General features: G+C 37.1%; 1 protein-coding gene across 3 annotated transcripts in view; it reads right to left on the bottom strand.

Moving 5' to 3' along the window:
- The window catches only part of FTO (FTO alpha-ketoglutarate dependent dioxygenase), a 224,967-nt gene that overhangs the window by 184,245 nt on the left and 24,126 nt on the right, over window positions 1-16,596 (bottom strand). For all 3 annotated transcript variants that reach the window (XM_030282500.4, XM_032750511.3, XM_041718491.2), the window contains exon 2: window positions 864-941. In XM_030282500.4, the coding sequence (XP_030138360.4) occupies window positions 864-941 (78 nt within the window). The remainder of the gene's footprint in view (window positions 1-863; window positions 942-16,596) is intronic.

Below are 16,596 nucleotides of genomic sequence, written 5' to 3'. Positions count from 1 at the left end.
GAGTTTCGTCATGAGCATTAAAGACTGAAAAGAACGTGTTTGGGTTTTTGTGTAAAGAAAAAAGAAATGAAAAATCCATCTGTATCACTCTTGCAGATTCTCCCAGCTCTTCCACACTTGCACATCTTTGAGCCATGTATCAACACAAGGCAGGCACCACTCCTGTGTCGTGGAATTTCAGCATGGTCACTGGAGCCCTTCAAACAATCAGGTTATTCCTTATGCTTTTTCTCTTACCATGATACAATTTGATCTGGTTGAACCTACCCTGAGTTCTGTAGCTGATCTAGAAAGATCCAAGACAGATGCAGAAAATTCATTTATTCATTATATTCTTGCATACACTCACTTGGTTTACTACTCATGTGGCTGCTGGGTCTGTTCTTACTTCTGCTTGGTTTCAATTGAGGCATTCCAGTTTCCAGTTTGTTTTGTAAGCAAAAAATTAGCAATTACTTATTGGTGGAAATTAGAATTAAGCCCCTCAAACTTTAAATTTCTATGTTAATCTTTCCCATATTTTGCCAAACAGGAGCTATAAAGTTCTCTTCATTAGTCATAAAAAATAAATTAAAATACTGATGACATGCATTTTGCTTCAGCAAAGCATGAAAAACTGTAATTAACTGTTATACATTACTTGTTGTGAGGGCACACACATAAAAATACAGAAAGTTCACCAAGTTCTCATTTGTGAACATCCCAGTTCTAGAGATCTTCTTTCCCACCACCTGGAAGTGCATTATCAACCATCAGGATACCTTTTTTCACATCAGATTTCACAGTGTCTCTTTGAAGGAAGATTTATTTGTTCAGTGCAAACAGCCATTTTAGTTTAAAATGATTCAAAAGAAATACGTTACCAGCTGGTGGAAATCAGCATCGGCTGGTGTCAGATATGGAAGCCTATTCTCCCCAAGTTCTTCAAGAAGTTTTTTCTTCTGTTTTGGAGGAGCAAAATTGAAACAGAAAATTACTTAAAACCCAAGACATAAACAGAGACGTATAAAAGTAGTTGTATTTAAATGGCAAAACCAGGTGCAATTACTTGTCTTACTACCCTCAATTCTGGAAAATTAAATAAGTAAAACAAAAAAAAAATCAGGGGAACTTCTCTGCTTAAAAAGCAGTAATTCAGTTTAGGTAGGTTTAGAGCTCATGAGTTCTTTTACTCCCAAGTTCTTTTTTAGATATCAGTCCTTGTTACACTGATTAAATTCATCTCAGCTTTATGCTCTTCAGACTTATGCCTACACATTAATTTCTTGTTTCCTTTCCATTTTCTTTTTTACTTCAATTTGTGCAGCCAATCAGTACAAAGCTCATCAAATGGCTCAATAACCCACTTCATTAAAACAATAAGCCCCAATGTTGGGAGTACTATAAAATATTCCCTGAAATAGTTGATGAAAGAAAAGGAAAGCATGTTTTACTGAACCCCAAGGCCCCACAGCCTGACAATATTTAAAATGCCATCCTCAAGACCTGCCATCCCAGAGACAGCCATAAATCCTGTCTGATGTTGGGAGTGTACGAAGAACCAGTGGCCTGTAAAAAGAGATTTCCTCTGTCCCCTTGTTCTCTTAACTCCATTTTTACTTCTGGTTTAGACTGAGAGCTCCTCCACCAATATTTAGTCAATGTGATAAAAACCTGATGTCTCTTCAAATTGTATTTTTCAGGGTTGTATTAATCAAAAGAGATTTTTTGTGTCACTATACAATTAATTATGTTAATTATTTGACAAGTGCAAGAGATGTGTGAAATATGCCATCAGAATTTTTGGAATTGAACAATCCTGATCCTTCACACTTATCTACTCACAGACTAATTCAACACTAACTCAGTATAAGTACAGCTTAACCACAGTGTAAAAATTATTACAGTGGAAGTTCTGGCCTAGAAAATTAATAAACTCCTTCCTCTACTTCTTCTTTCTTTTAGCTTGCAAGGATTGCTTTTTACAAAATTTTATTATTAACAAATTTTGACTTACTTGTAACTCAAAGATCATAAAACTGTATCTGCCATAATGCTTAAATATATAACAGGATTCAAATTCATATTTTTATTGCAATATTTTCACCTACATAAACACTAGCACAAGAAACAACTCAATATTTTTATGTTGTAAGAGAAAGACCAGATGGAAACGGAATACCATTTTTAAAAGAATATTAAAAGTATAATACATAGTAAAAGAGTAAGTAAAAAAAAAGGTACGACCAACACTTTCATAAAATGAAGTTCAAAACAAGGTGAAACCAGATCTTCGCTATTCTGGCACTAGTATTTAAAAAAGGAAGGGAAAACCTTTCATGTATTAACTAACTCCTGCATTATAGCAAACACATCAACAAGAAAAGCTGAACTATGGAGTATAACTGTGCATTCTGTGACAATGAATTCCATTTATTCAAATTTAAGCATTGAGAAAAGCGACAGGCTTTAAGTCAGGTGGAAGTGTAGAGGATTTTAAGGTTCATAGATCAATCAAGCTACAATCAGAGCAGCTGGCTCCCACTCATCTCCACACTCACCCCGTGCTGAGCACCAATTCTTAACAAGCCTGAGAAGAGCAGCACTGAAATTTCTGAACTAATGGTGTAATTTCTTTATGTCCTCAGTTTTCTTTGGGGACATGTTGTTGGAATGTTGACATGAAGTCATTGGTGGAAACCCAGCAGATTGTAACTTCAGATTAAGTAAGCAGAAAATGACACACTGATTTCCTGCATTTTCTAAAACAATTTCACTCCTCTATTACCAAAAGCTTGCCAGAATTTTATTACATGAAATTGCCAAAAACATTAGACTGGCTTTGTTATCTGTGAGATAAACCATATTAAACTGCAGGGAAAAAAATAAGATATTTTAACATGGACTCACAACTCTGGGAAGAAAAAAAAAAGCAGGAAGCAGAGAGATTCTGACAATTTCTTTGTCAAGTATCAGGCTCTTGGCAAAAAGCACACAACATTAAAATGCACTCCTGTGTATAGGTAGTAGTAGTTCACATTTGATTGTCAGATCTGGCTAAGTGCCGCTCTTCAGCTTGATGTGCAGACTAATACACACAGCTGGGTGGTAGAACATGCTGCTCATCTCTTATGCAAGAAGCTGTCACACAGATGTCAAAAACATCAAGCTACTCACAAATACCTCCAAAATCTTAAAAAAAATAGAAAAAAAAAGAAAAACTGAGTATCTGGCTAGACCAGCTGGCTGATGTGAAAGTCTAAGCGGTGTTACATAAGAATTGTTTATTGGTTCTCTAAACCAATAATCCCCTCAGTAAAAACTAAAAAAAAAATGCCTTCACTTGAAGGTGTCAGTCTTTTGAAAAAATGTTTTTCTAAATCTGATTTTTAAATTTAAAAAATTGTCAACAGCATAACAGTTTATTCAGATGTCAAGATTGTGTTTGTGTTTTCTATGTTTTAAAAAGCAACATGATTTTTACTCAGACATTAGTGATGCCAGCATATGAAAGACAATCTGATATGCACCATCCTCATCACCACGCACTGCACTGCTTTAGAAACTTTATTAAGTGCTCATCTTGGGCCTTTAGAAAGGCAAAAACCTCTGTAAATACTTTTTTTTTGGGCTGCTGTGAGTGTTACTGGAGCTATTTAAGTGACTCTGCAATGAAGATCAGAAACACAAATGCCCAGTTTTAACTGCACAATGAGCATTCTGCAGACATTAATCTCTGCTCATTCATTAATAATAAATAAGATCATTAATGAGACAGTTGTAAAATTCAGCAAGTGGAATATCAATAATTGGAATCTCTCAATCACTATACATGTAATTATTTATTTTTCCTAGCAAGAGAAGTGGTGCCTTGTATGTCACAGAGCAACCAAAGTAAGAGAAACACAGCAAAGAGGTGAGGGTGCAGAGGGGATGGTGTAGCAGCTTTGGAGCATCATTTCCACTACCAGCCTACAACAGCCCCTCTGCCTCAAGTCCTTTTCTCTGAAGTTCTTAAAACATCACCCATTCTTTCATCTTAAAAAGTTTGCTAAATGTCTGCTGAAGTTTTTACACTTCTGAGACTACCTGGGACCAGAACTAGTAAAACACTTTTTTTTTTTTATTTTCTTTTTAATACAACCCAATGTTTTTGCAGAAATTTCAGGCATAGATCATTTAAAAAAGCCACTATTCAAAGCATAAGAACATATTGCTTCCTTCTCCAACAGTTTTTCCCAACAGACCTTTGTTTTCCAAAATGTTACCAGGTTTAGAATGCCTGAGAATGCCTATTGTCATTAAAGAAAGATATGAATCACAGTTCAGATGTAAACCTTTGGTTTCTCAAAAATCTCTCCTTCCTCTCACCTTTTTTACCCACATAAGAATGTCCATTAGGGCCTGTGTTTCCCTTCCATTCATTTTTTTAATCAACTCTAATAAAACATGGATTTCTTTCAAATCCTGCATGAACCAAAGGGCTAGTACTCTGAAATGCTTAATAAATAATTTTATAAAGGAGGAAGATTAAGGATATAGCAAATATTTTGTGGCACAGTACTAAGACCCCATCAAGAAAAAAGCCATCATTTTACAGGAACTTCCAAAACATTCCCTCCTAAGAGCCTTTCATATGTTAGCGTTTTTTTATAAAAAATAAAATTGGGATAGTTTCTTAAGGAAGGAATGTGATTTTGAAGTTGACATTTGTTTAAACTACAAAGCTTTCCAAGTGTTAGCTATTAAAACTTCATAGCTACCAAGATCATTCAAATGGTTCACTAAAACAAGTTATGTTAGAAATGAAATTACAGTAAAAAAATACATCCTAAATGTACCATTACAGCTTTTATTTCTCCATTATCATTATATTAGATTTCAGATTTTTTTTTTCTTCAAATTATTTCTGTAAACTCTATTCATCAAAAGGACTGGCCCGTTTTACAGCACCATTTACTGATATGAAAATGTTATATTGCCAGTCTACTCTTCATCATATTGAAGACTTACCAAAAACCTTGTCTGTGCCACATTCTGCATATACTGGTAGACATATAACCATACTGTATCACTCTGAGTACTACAAGCTGCCCTCCTTGCCCCCCTAATATAAGTCAAAAACATTTTCATATTAAGGGCAAAAATATGTATTATTATCACTATTATTATTCTATATAAGCTCATATTAAAAATATCTATGACAGTCTAGCAGTATGTCATGCCCCATATATCCACTTGCTAATTATACTACAATAAATTATACTTGTTATTTAATATAACCACATGAATCCCGTTCTACTGAACATACAGGTCCAGCTACAGAAGTAACAAAATGCAGTTCAAGTGACCTGGGCATGAAAAAAATTACGTAATGAACAATCCACTGCCATGCAAAGACCTCAAGTCTTACATCAGCATCTGTGAGTAGCTGTCACAAAGACTGTTTGATATTCACTGCTGCAAAGGTGCTGTTTGGCTTTGCTTACTAATTTCAACCTCTCTTACCCTTTCTCATAAATCAACAGGCCCAGGTTTTGGTTCACACACACAGAGACCAGTCATGTATATGCACAACACACTCAACTGATGTAACTGTACTAAGAGTTAATTTATGCATTGAAGCAGCTTAGCAATGTGTGAAAAATGTCTGCTGCCAGTATCCCCTCTTTCCCCATCTTGAAGTGTTAAGGGTCCCTTAATTGTTGTTTTAACCTACAGGAACATTGTTCCTTTGGCCAGTGGCTGTTAATGGAACAGAACCAGCAATTTCCTTACCTAGCTGAGTGTAGATTTGTCACACATGGATTAGCACTGTAAGCAATCATAATAAAAATGCAAAGTAATAAATAGTTCAAACACAGACACTTTGGGCTGACAAAATGTCCCTAAGGCTCCTCTGTATAATTCTGAATAAACTTCTACTTCTTCTACCACCACTGCAAGCATCTTGATATCATCCACATCTTGCTCCCTCCTAGCATTTGTGCATTCTCTTGCAGCGGGTACCAGTTAGTAAATGCGTCATCTCTATGTATTAGGTGGAAAGTAAGAACATTCAAACTTTGAAATTTTCAAATTTTAAGCAGATCTCCAGTTGTTCTTTGTTTCTTCTTATACATGTGGACACAAGATCACACATGTATTTAAGAAAACACATTTAAGACAGTGTTTAGTTCAACATGGCTGTGAATCTTTATGAATAGATAAGGACACTGAGGCATGTGTGAATGTCATTCTTTGCATAGTTTCTAAAAGACAGACAATAGATTCTGAGACCAGATTTCTTCATCTAGCAATTCTTAACCAGCTCATCTCCAAAGAATCAGCAGATAGAAACCTTAGTGACTATTACCAGTAACTGATTCTGCATGATTTAGCAAAAACACCCCTACACACCCAGTCCCAAGAAACCAAGGGGGTTTGACCAGTTGCGAAATACTAATCAACAGTACCTGACAGACATAAGGTTCAATAAAGACAGATAAAAACTGTAAAAAGAGCTAATGCTGCAACAACGATACATTTGGTGCTGCTGTTCATCTAATGTTCTAATGACATGAAGATATTGATGGTTCCTAACTTTCATGGAAATCTATTACCAGGACACATGGCACTAGATCTCTGTAGCCTTAGGAGCTGCATATTCTGCTCAAGAATGGAAAATAATGCTGACATGATACTATTTATCCCTGTAGGCCTCAAGGAAATGGAAAGAAACATTAAGAATCTCTACCTTATTTTGGGAAATATTGCATATCTGCAATGTGGTATTGTCTAAACCTCACTGGGATTCATTATCTAATTAATGTAGCAAAGTAAGAGTAAACACACTGACCAAGAACCACAGAACAGACCAAGGACCTCCAGACTGAAACCCAAGAGCTGACAGCTTGAAATGCAGATTCAGAATCTTTGCAACAGGCTCATAACTTCTGTAAATATAGACAAAGAACTTGCCAACACAAACCTTGGCAGGTCACACTAACACAGTTTTTCAGAACTACCAAACACTGGCAAGTCACACTACTACAGTTTATCAGAAACTAACTTCAGTATTTCAGACCAGCAAAATCAAAGATAAAATAAATTTTCTTGCAGCTTTTCATTATTTCCAGAAAATAACAAGCCTGGCAGGATTGCTGATCTCTATAGATATTAAAAAGTAATGGTAGAAGCAACCAATATTTAATAAGAACAAATTTAAAAAGGAGGGGGGGGGGGGAATTCCAAGAGTTAAAATATCACCTAGAAAATAAAGCAGTCAAAAGTGAAGTAAACAGGATATGAAAAAAAAATATATATATTTCCTTAAATACTTCAGCTCAGCATCAACTGCAGCTTCTAAGCTGCCCTTGGTGACACTGCAGAAGATAGTGTTAATGTAGAAAGAGCAGGTGTTAAGTGCAAATGCATGTGCCATGCAATTGGCTACAAGGAAGATCAATAAGGAGCTAGAGCATTAAATTTCACATACTGTAACTGTCATGCCCATTACACAGTATTTGAACATCTTTGCAGGCCATTACAAAATTGTTGATTCTTGGTATTTTTTACAGAACCAAATTATTTTCCGGAGTTTTATTAGCACAATAAGAACTATGAAAGTCTAAAAGCACTTACAAACTTGGTGAAATCTGAAGGCCTTTACGGCCTTCATATTTGCAGAATGAATAACTGTATTCTTCACTGTAGAATGAAAAGACAGGAAAATGGTTTAAAGCCTTACAGACAAAAGGAAATGTATTCCAGGAACACTTTTGTTTTCTGTTAGTCACATTTCACCAGACACAAAGATGATGCATTTTAAAGGAGACATTTACGAGATAATTCTTGAGAGTATGTGCCACAATTAACAAAATCACTGCCAAAAAATGCACCAAAGAAAGGGCTATGCCAGTCCCCTGGGCTCATGATTCTTGCCTCTGCTCTTCCATCTTTGTGCTTTGCCCTTTTCAAGGACATGATAAACTCAAATTTTCCTTCCACCATTTCTCACTGGAGGAGGCCTTGAGCAGAATTCTTTGTGGAATTCTTTGTGGAATTCTTCCTCCTCTCCCCAAAACAATTTAAAGGTAACCATCACTGATGTGTAATCATGGTTACAATAATTCACTCTCATCATCTTTCCAAAACAGCACAACTGAGAAGTCAGTTTTGAAGACACAAAGGAAAACAATGTTAATACAGTTGCATCACTTAACAATGTATTTTAAGGGATATAAAAATTAGAGATCACATTATGCACATAAATTTAACATAATAAAATTTGTATGAGTCTATTCAGTGAGGTGCAGTGCAATTTGTAACATTTTACACAACTGGACTAGAGAATCCTTGAGGCCCTCTTCCAACCTGGTATTTTATGATTCTAAGAGTGATCTGTGTAATAAATGCACAGCCACTGGTTTGTATTTATTACATACTAATTTCCTAACTTTGAATGCACTACACCATCAGTTAAATGATGGAAACACTCACTTAGAAAACCTAAATTACTACAGTTGCTGACTCAACTTTGGAATAAGACAACTATTCATGAAATACTGTTGGATTGAATTTTGGCATATAAATTAAAGAAAGATATTGCTATATGGTTCGCTGAAAAAAAGAGGGTTCTTTTTTGCAGCAAAAGTCATTTAAAGAAACATATCACAGTGAACAATTCAGATTTGGTTAATTTTGAAGCTTGAGGGCTTTGCTTTGTTCACAGTCTCCGAAGTAAGCCACATGGGGAACAGAAAGCTAACATCTAAATGTTAAGTTGGCAGGCAACAATTAGCAAAATTCATGGTCTGAAATGTTGGACAAGTTCAGACCAGAAACAGGGAGCACAACTGAAAAGAAAGGATAATTAGGAATTGGAGGAGACACCTCTGTGAAACCTGAATTCTCCTTCGTGGGAATTTTTTCTTATATCAAGTTTGGAAGTTTTTCTAAATGAGTGGTTCCCAAACTGTTTAGACCATCAGACTTCAAAGAATCACACATATTTCTTTAAGAAGTTCTGCACATACAGCCTAACCAAATAAACTGGAGACAGCAGAGCCACACTGACTGAACGTTCCATGCATCTCATTCCTCAGTTTGGTTTTTGTTTATCACTTTGCCAGCCACCAGTGGTCGGAGAACCAGGAGACCTTGGTGTTAGAAATTCTCTTCTGTCTCAGAATCAAAAAAAACAGGAGTTAGTTGGGATCTGTATTTCACGGTACTGAGAACATTTACAGTATTATCACAAGGTTAAAGAACCACAGCTAAAAGAAAGGCTACCCATATTTTATTTCTTAAGCCACTTTTGCACAACATGAATAATGTTAGGGTATACTAATAGGTAAAATACAAGAGAACACTGATGTGCTATGAAAGAAGTAAATCTCTGTGAAGCCATGTACTTTGTGCCAAATTCAGGCAAATTTCATAATGCAAATCAACATTTTGCTTAAGAATACATTTGTTGAACAAACTTAAGAACCCCAACATTTTCAAATAATGCTGTTTTAATAAAGCTATTCTGACTTATGAAAAGGCTAATACTTAATTTTCAGTTTTCATTTCTATTATTTGCATATACAGACCTTATTTCTCATTAACTTTTCCCTTCACTTGCAATGTTCAGGTATAATTTTTGCAGAGCAGCACTACTCAACTCAAAATAGAAATGCATAAAAATTATTTCTTAAGCCTTCCTTGTACATTTATTCAAGGAAAACTCTTGCCTGTCCTTTCTTCCCCTACACTTACATTCTCAACTGGTTTTAGATTCTAAATAGTCCTGCTGCTACCTCTGCCTGTATTTTGAGAATGTGAAGTAGTACAGCAATAACAAATCTTTTCAAAGTAATCTCTTCCCTTCTCCATTATATTCTCAAATACAGGCTGGATTTCTGAAGGTGAAAAAGAGAGAGGCTGGTACACAGAGGACCATTCCAGATTTCAACCATTTCAACTCTCCTTTGCCCTACTTGCTCCCTTCTGCTGACAAAATATCCTAGACTTACACTACTGCATGTTTCTTCACCAAATTTAATAAATAAACAATTCCTACCAAGAGCAACTCACTCTAGAATGGCTTGGATTGGTTGTCTAAACAAAGGAAGAAGAGGGGCAGCCATACTGATCCACATCACACTAAAGCTGTAGCAGGCTGATAGGAAAATGCAGACATGTTTAATGAACTATGTGGTGACAATCAAAACTGAATCCATGAAATGACCCAGTAAAGAAAAAGCACCAAATAACTTCTGATTGTGTTTTTAAGTAATTATCTGTATATAGTATATAAGAACATTATCAAAAAACCCACAGTAAATTAGTACAAGTGAAAGAACAGTGAAAAAACATAAAAAATCTTTCATATAAAGAGATACAAGCACACAAGAAATAGTCCTAATGTGGATGTACCACTTGAAAAAGAGAAGGATTGTTCTGAACTATCATAAAATTAAAGTCACACAGGAAAGTCTTTATCCAACTGAAAATACTGCAGACACCTTAAAATATTAACTCTCTTGCTTTCTTAGAGTATTGCCAAAGATGACAATACATAAATTTCACTTCCTTCAGAATGTCTACAAGGAGTGGAGTCAACCATTTTATAATTTGATACAGTGGTTTCGTATGTTGGAGTACTCTCAACCTGAAATTCAAAAATCTAGGCCACCCTTTCTGACACGTAGCCTGCATGTCTGTGTTAAAACCATCTGAGTGACAGAAGCTCAGTTGCATTAATAAGGGAGGCTGAGGGCAAGGAATTGACATTAAAAGAAAGCTGCCAGACCCACCTTTGTTCTTATTTGCTGGCTTAACATGCTGTATTACTTCCCCTTCTACAATGGAATTGCTTCAGCAATAGCTAGAATTCAAGAAGGGCTTAATGAAAAAAAAATTAACAATGTAGGATTTAAAAAAAATATTCAAAGGGAGGATTTTAAAATTAAATACCAGACAACAGCAAGAGCTTATGACCCACATTTGGCACTACACATGCTGCAGTTCCCAACTAAACTAGTGACAAAGGCTTGATAGTCTGTGCAGAGCTGAACTTCCATGTGAAATATGCCTCAAACCACTGTTAGTTGAGCTAAATCATTATATAAGAATTCCACTAAATTTTTACTTAGGAGTTTAGCTGAAAAAAGACTACAGTTACTTAATCATTTCGGGAACCTTTAAGTATATCAGGCCCTGCATTTGGAAAGAACCATGATGAGGATCCCTACCCAGAGCATTTATTCAGGAACCTTTTCTCTTTATTTCCATCTTAAGTATTTTAAGCGAAACAATTTCCAGCTAGGAAAGTACCAAAAAAAAAAAAAATCCAAGTACTATTTAACTCAGAATTCCTGCCTTTATTTTCATACCAGGCAGATGAACTTTGAGCATCACAGCAGCAGAGAGATCACCTTTAACAAGCATATGGGAACTGTTCCTCTAGAACAAAGTCCAGGGATGTGTACCAAACCTCATGAAGCACTAGAACAGGCTCCTGAAGCCTGCCATCGCTAAAAAATACTGTACTATACTTTCTGTAGCTCCTCATTCCATTTCTCTTTTTTTTGTTCTTTAAGTTGACAAATTAAGTGTTCTGTGTTTACAAGTTTTCAATAGCTTATTACAAAAAGACTCGAACTTGTTGGCATTAGACACCACGGGGATTAAAAAGGAGTTAATATATATCTATTCAGAACTATTGTGCAGAAAATAGCTGTGTTGTACAGGGCTTAGGCTGTGACCCGCTTAACTTTAGTCACAGAATGCACAATCCATCACGTACAAAAACACAAGAGGAAAATGTGAGGTGTTGGTAAGTACCGCTGTTAGCGAGAATTTCTGCTAATTATTACACCAAATAAGCACAGCCAACAGGCCAGAGCTGTGAGAGGGCATGTTCCAGGGCATTAAATGGCTGCTGGGCCGGAGATGAATACATTACACCGCGCCCTTTGCCAATAAAACAATTTCAGATGAATACATTACAGCGCGCCCTCCGCCGATAAAACCATTTCCCTCACGCGGCTCCGAGCCGGGCGGTGCTGCAGCGCCCCCTGGCGGCGCCGCGCACGGCCCCTCAGAGCCGGCCCGGGGCGCGCAGCGCGGGACAGGGGCGCCCCCCGCGCCAGGGAAAGCCGACACCACTGGGCTATGGGGACACACATGCTTCGTGCTGGACACCGCCAACAAATATCTGATATTTGAGCGCACGGCAGAGCCGGCACGGCCCCGGACGCAGGACGGGAGCGCCCCTCCGCGCCAGGAAAGCCCGATACAGCGGAGTCATGGGGACACACACGCTTCGTGCTGTACGCCTCCAACACACCCGCCCTTAGCTGGTAACGCTTTACACACCGTTTTCTTATAGCCGGCTTTTACACTCCAAGCCGGTGTATCTTAAAGTCTGTACTATGCACAGTTTTTGCCATTGATTTCAGGAAAATATTTTATTTGGCCGTCCGGCCCCGGTCCGCGCTCCGTGGGACAGGAGCACCCCTCCGTGCCAGGGAAACCCGACACAGCAGGTCACTCTTCCTGCTGTATGCCTCCAACACACGGGCCCTTAAATAGCTGGAAACGCTTTACACACCATTTTCTTATAGCCAGCTTTTACACTCCAAGCCAGTGTATCTTAAGGCCTATACTATGCACTGTAAGCTTTGGACATTTGTAAGTTTTTGCCATTTATTTCAGGAAAATAATTTATATTTGGGCAGACAGCCCAAAGGTGGTCTGGCCTCGGACCCCGGCGCAGGACAGGAGCGCCGTCCGCGCCGGGCAAAGCCCAATACAGCAGGGCCATGGGGACACTTCTTGCTGTACACCTCCAACACACTTAAATAGCTGGAAACGCTTTACACCCCGTTTTATTATAGCCCACTCTTACAGTCCAAGCCAGTGTATCTTAAGGCCTATACTGTGCACTGCAAGCTTTGGACAGTTTTTGCCATTGGTTTCAGGAAAATGTTCATCAACTAAATTTTTTTATAGCCCCCTCTGTTTTGAATGGACTCTTATCACTACTACTTTTATCTGGACTGCTTTCACAGCTTAATAAAGTGTGAGCCTGCAAACTTACATATTCTTCCTTTCCTTGCTTGCATGTTGGCACAATGTATGCTCCTGCCATCATATTTATTATCACTGCAACGGAGTTACAGCCACCCCCCATCTTTGTTACCGTGATTCTATTCTGCTGATCAGTGTTGTGGCTCAATATTGAAGTTTATGCAAACAAAGTAAACTTTGCAGCACAACCTTGCTCATGAAAAGCCATGAAGAGGTTAAAATATATCTCATTATGAATATAAATTAATGTGTGAATACCAGCACAACTGTCTACCAAGTAAAAATATTCACTTACACGCTTAGATCGAGTTAAAAGCATAGATTGCAAAGAAGGATGCTAGTACAATCCCTGCCATTTGTCTCTACATTTTTATTTCACAACATTTTTACAGGAAAAGGCAAGAAGATGTCTATGTTCTCTAGCCATTAGCACACAGCATTTATTTATGGACACTCTATATATATTGATAAATAAGTTAAAAATGCTACATCTGAAACCCCACATCTATCATCATGAAATGAATAGCAATATATTAATACTTTATAGAACTAATTTCAGCAGAAAATCACCCTCAACCAAGCTGCTTCCTATTACTGGCATTAAATTGCCATGACTCAAATCTTATGACTCCCAATTTCACATGCTTCATTAAACTAAGCAAAAATAACATACTTTAGTGTATGTAGAATTGCATACTACAAAAAAAGGAGGAAAAAAAAAATCCACACCAGCCAGACTTACTGTTACAGGAGAACACTAAATGTCTGTTCTGGTTGAAATATGGCTTATATCACAAGGTGCTTAGAAGTTGCTTTTAAAATAATTTCTCCTCATTCCGAAGCCACAAGAAGTGTGAGGGGGGAGAATGAAGAGAAGGAATAACAGCTTTTAAAACACGCTCATGAAAACATTATTCAGGCTGCAACAGCCTGACAGTTGAAGAGTTTGTCTAATTTAATTTCCCCACCAAAAACTCAGTGAAATGGAAATATAGCAAAGTTTTGTATGTTCTCAGGTCCTGATCATTGCACGGTCTAGACCTTGGGGGTTATATAATGAACACAGAATCTTATTCAGTTATGTATCTGCATCAGAAAACCCTGAAATTATGTGTGATGAAAGAAGTTTCTGAAGCTAGAACTCTCATTTTGATGGTTAGATTAGCACAATGCGACCACATGGACTAATGTTTCCATTGTATTAGGCAAACAGTTATGATGTGAAGTGCATAAATACTGCTAAAAAGCCCATAGAAATCTAAATTTCATACTAAAAGCCCTTAGAAAATCCAAATGGGAGAAGCTTCACTCAGCGAGTGGTCAGCACACTGTAACTCTAAGTTTGGAAACCTTTACTGTTAATACACTTTAAGTATTTGAATCTGTACACTGCTTTAGGACCTAAACTGCTGCCACAAGAATCAACATTGTCCCTACTTGAAATACAAAGTTAAAAAAGGAAGATAACTTGTTCCTTATGTGTCATACAGAATTCTGCTCATGGCGTCTCAAACTGCTCTTCCAGATTCAAAGAAAGTGCTTGTACTTTCTGGAGCACTTTCACTGCTCTGACACCTTGGAAAGCTCAAATGAGAAGACAGGAGGGAAGATGTGCTGATATAAAGCAATGAAAAATGGTGAGGAAGTGTAGAGACCACAATGCAAAGAAGGAAGCATTCACAGCAAAAAAGCAAGTGTAACCCCGTTTACCACAGCAATGAACAAAAATGTCCAAGTCTGATGGTCACCGAAGTATTATTGTTCAAGCTTTTAAGAGTCTGTTTAATTGTTTTTACAAAAATACTTCCTTGTTTCTAACTCAGAGGCTGTGTTAGACAGAAAAAGGATTTAAACTAGAACAACTCCTGATCAGCACATTATAAGTTTTAGTCCAAAAAGATTCCAAACTAGTAGTTGCCTTGAAAAACACACATGGATCATCTGCTCCAAAACAGGTATTGTTTCTTACAGATCGTGAGATGTGCTGCCCCCTGAAAGCCAGGGTCACACTCCTGTACCAGATTCCAGATTCAATCGGAAATTTAAACACTGCATAATTTCCAATAAACAAACAGGAATACGGTTCAAGTTTTAGACAGTGAAATGACCCCAGATGGGTTTATCTTCAGTGCAGTCTCCACTCAAAACATCTCAGCTCACATCTACTGGCATCAAGTTATCAACATTCTAGCTCTGCAGCCCACATTATTTTACAGCCACAGAGGAATGCTCCTCAGAACAGTGATCACCTGCAAAAGTTTTTCCCCCAAAGAAAAACTCCTCCAAGAAGAGAACATATCACATTCAATTTCTGTCACATTCCTTTTGCAAAGCATATCGTTCACATATTTGCAGGAATATAACATTTTTCATTCTTGCAATATACCAACCCTTTCCTCCACAGGATCAAGATTCTTTCCTTAAAAGCTACAAAAATGTTTTTGCCCTTATAGCTCAAGAAATGTTTGACTGACCAAAGCTCAGCTGGTCATATGCCTTAGATGTTCTAGATATTCAGTTATTCATATTCTCAAATGATGCAGATTACTCATGGACATTGACTGGATACCCACGCCAAAGCCACTGCCAATAAAGGAATTGCCAAGAATCTTTTCAACAAGAAGTTTCCCTTATCCACTTCCAAAGAACTATCTTTGCTGTCAAATATTGAAACAAAACAAAAGCCAATCTTACTGATTATTTACAGCAACAAATTCTAGAATTGTAGTCTATATTCTCTTTTGCTGTGACAAGAAAATGAACATATCAAAAAGTGGCTTGATAGCACTCAATTTTAGTTCATTTTCAATATTAATTTGTTTTAATTACATGACATGACAGATCATTAAATGCAAGCAGGCTCATCATAGTAATACAAGCTTCATACACTATTTAAAACAATTCCATTTACTGTCACCATTGTTTTAGTTCTTTCACATAAGTGAAGGGTTTTGGAACTGCATTTAGAAAGGAAAAAAAAACCCTCTAAGAAAATTCATATGTTTCTCAGTATAAAAATTATTACCCTATGCCTCTGATAAAGTATTTTCCCTTTAAAATTATGTGTGAATCAACCATTACATATTTTTACAAGTCCAGTGCACAGAATATCAACTATTCTACAATCATAATTTACAAGTTCTCTCAAAAAACAAAACAAGGGCACATAAGCAAATATCTGCACTTCAAGAACTCCAGAATCAATAAAATGGATTTACTCCTATGAAACTGCTCAGCAGTGGAGAGGGCAGGAGGACTCCTTGCTTTCATCAACTCTTTCAGGCACAGCCACAGTACAACATTCTTTAGGACACAGTTCTCCAGACAGCCCCTGTGTTGGAAAATTCAGTGCAAAACTGAGGTAAGGCAAAGTAGAGTGAATCTGGGCTTTTGGTAACAGGTTAAAATCTACTGTGGTGAATATTAACCATTTAGTTATTATCCAATTATCAATTCTTATTTCAAACTCAGTAATTGTTTTTGCATTATGGTAGGTATGGAGTGATATTGGCACCTGGAGATCCCACCAATAATGTCTTGAAAAATATCCTGTAT

Source organism: Taeniopygia guttata, chromosome 11 (assembly GCF_048771995.1).
Source record: "Taeniopygia guttata chromosome 11, bTaeGut7.mat, whole genome shotgun sequence".
NCBI lineage: Eukaryota > Metazoa > Chordata > Aves > Passeriformes > Estrildidae > Taeniopygia > Taeniopygia guttata.
This window is presented reverse-complemented; position numbering and strand designations above follow the sequence as displayed.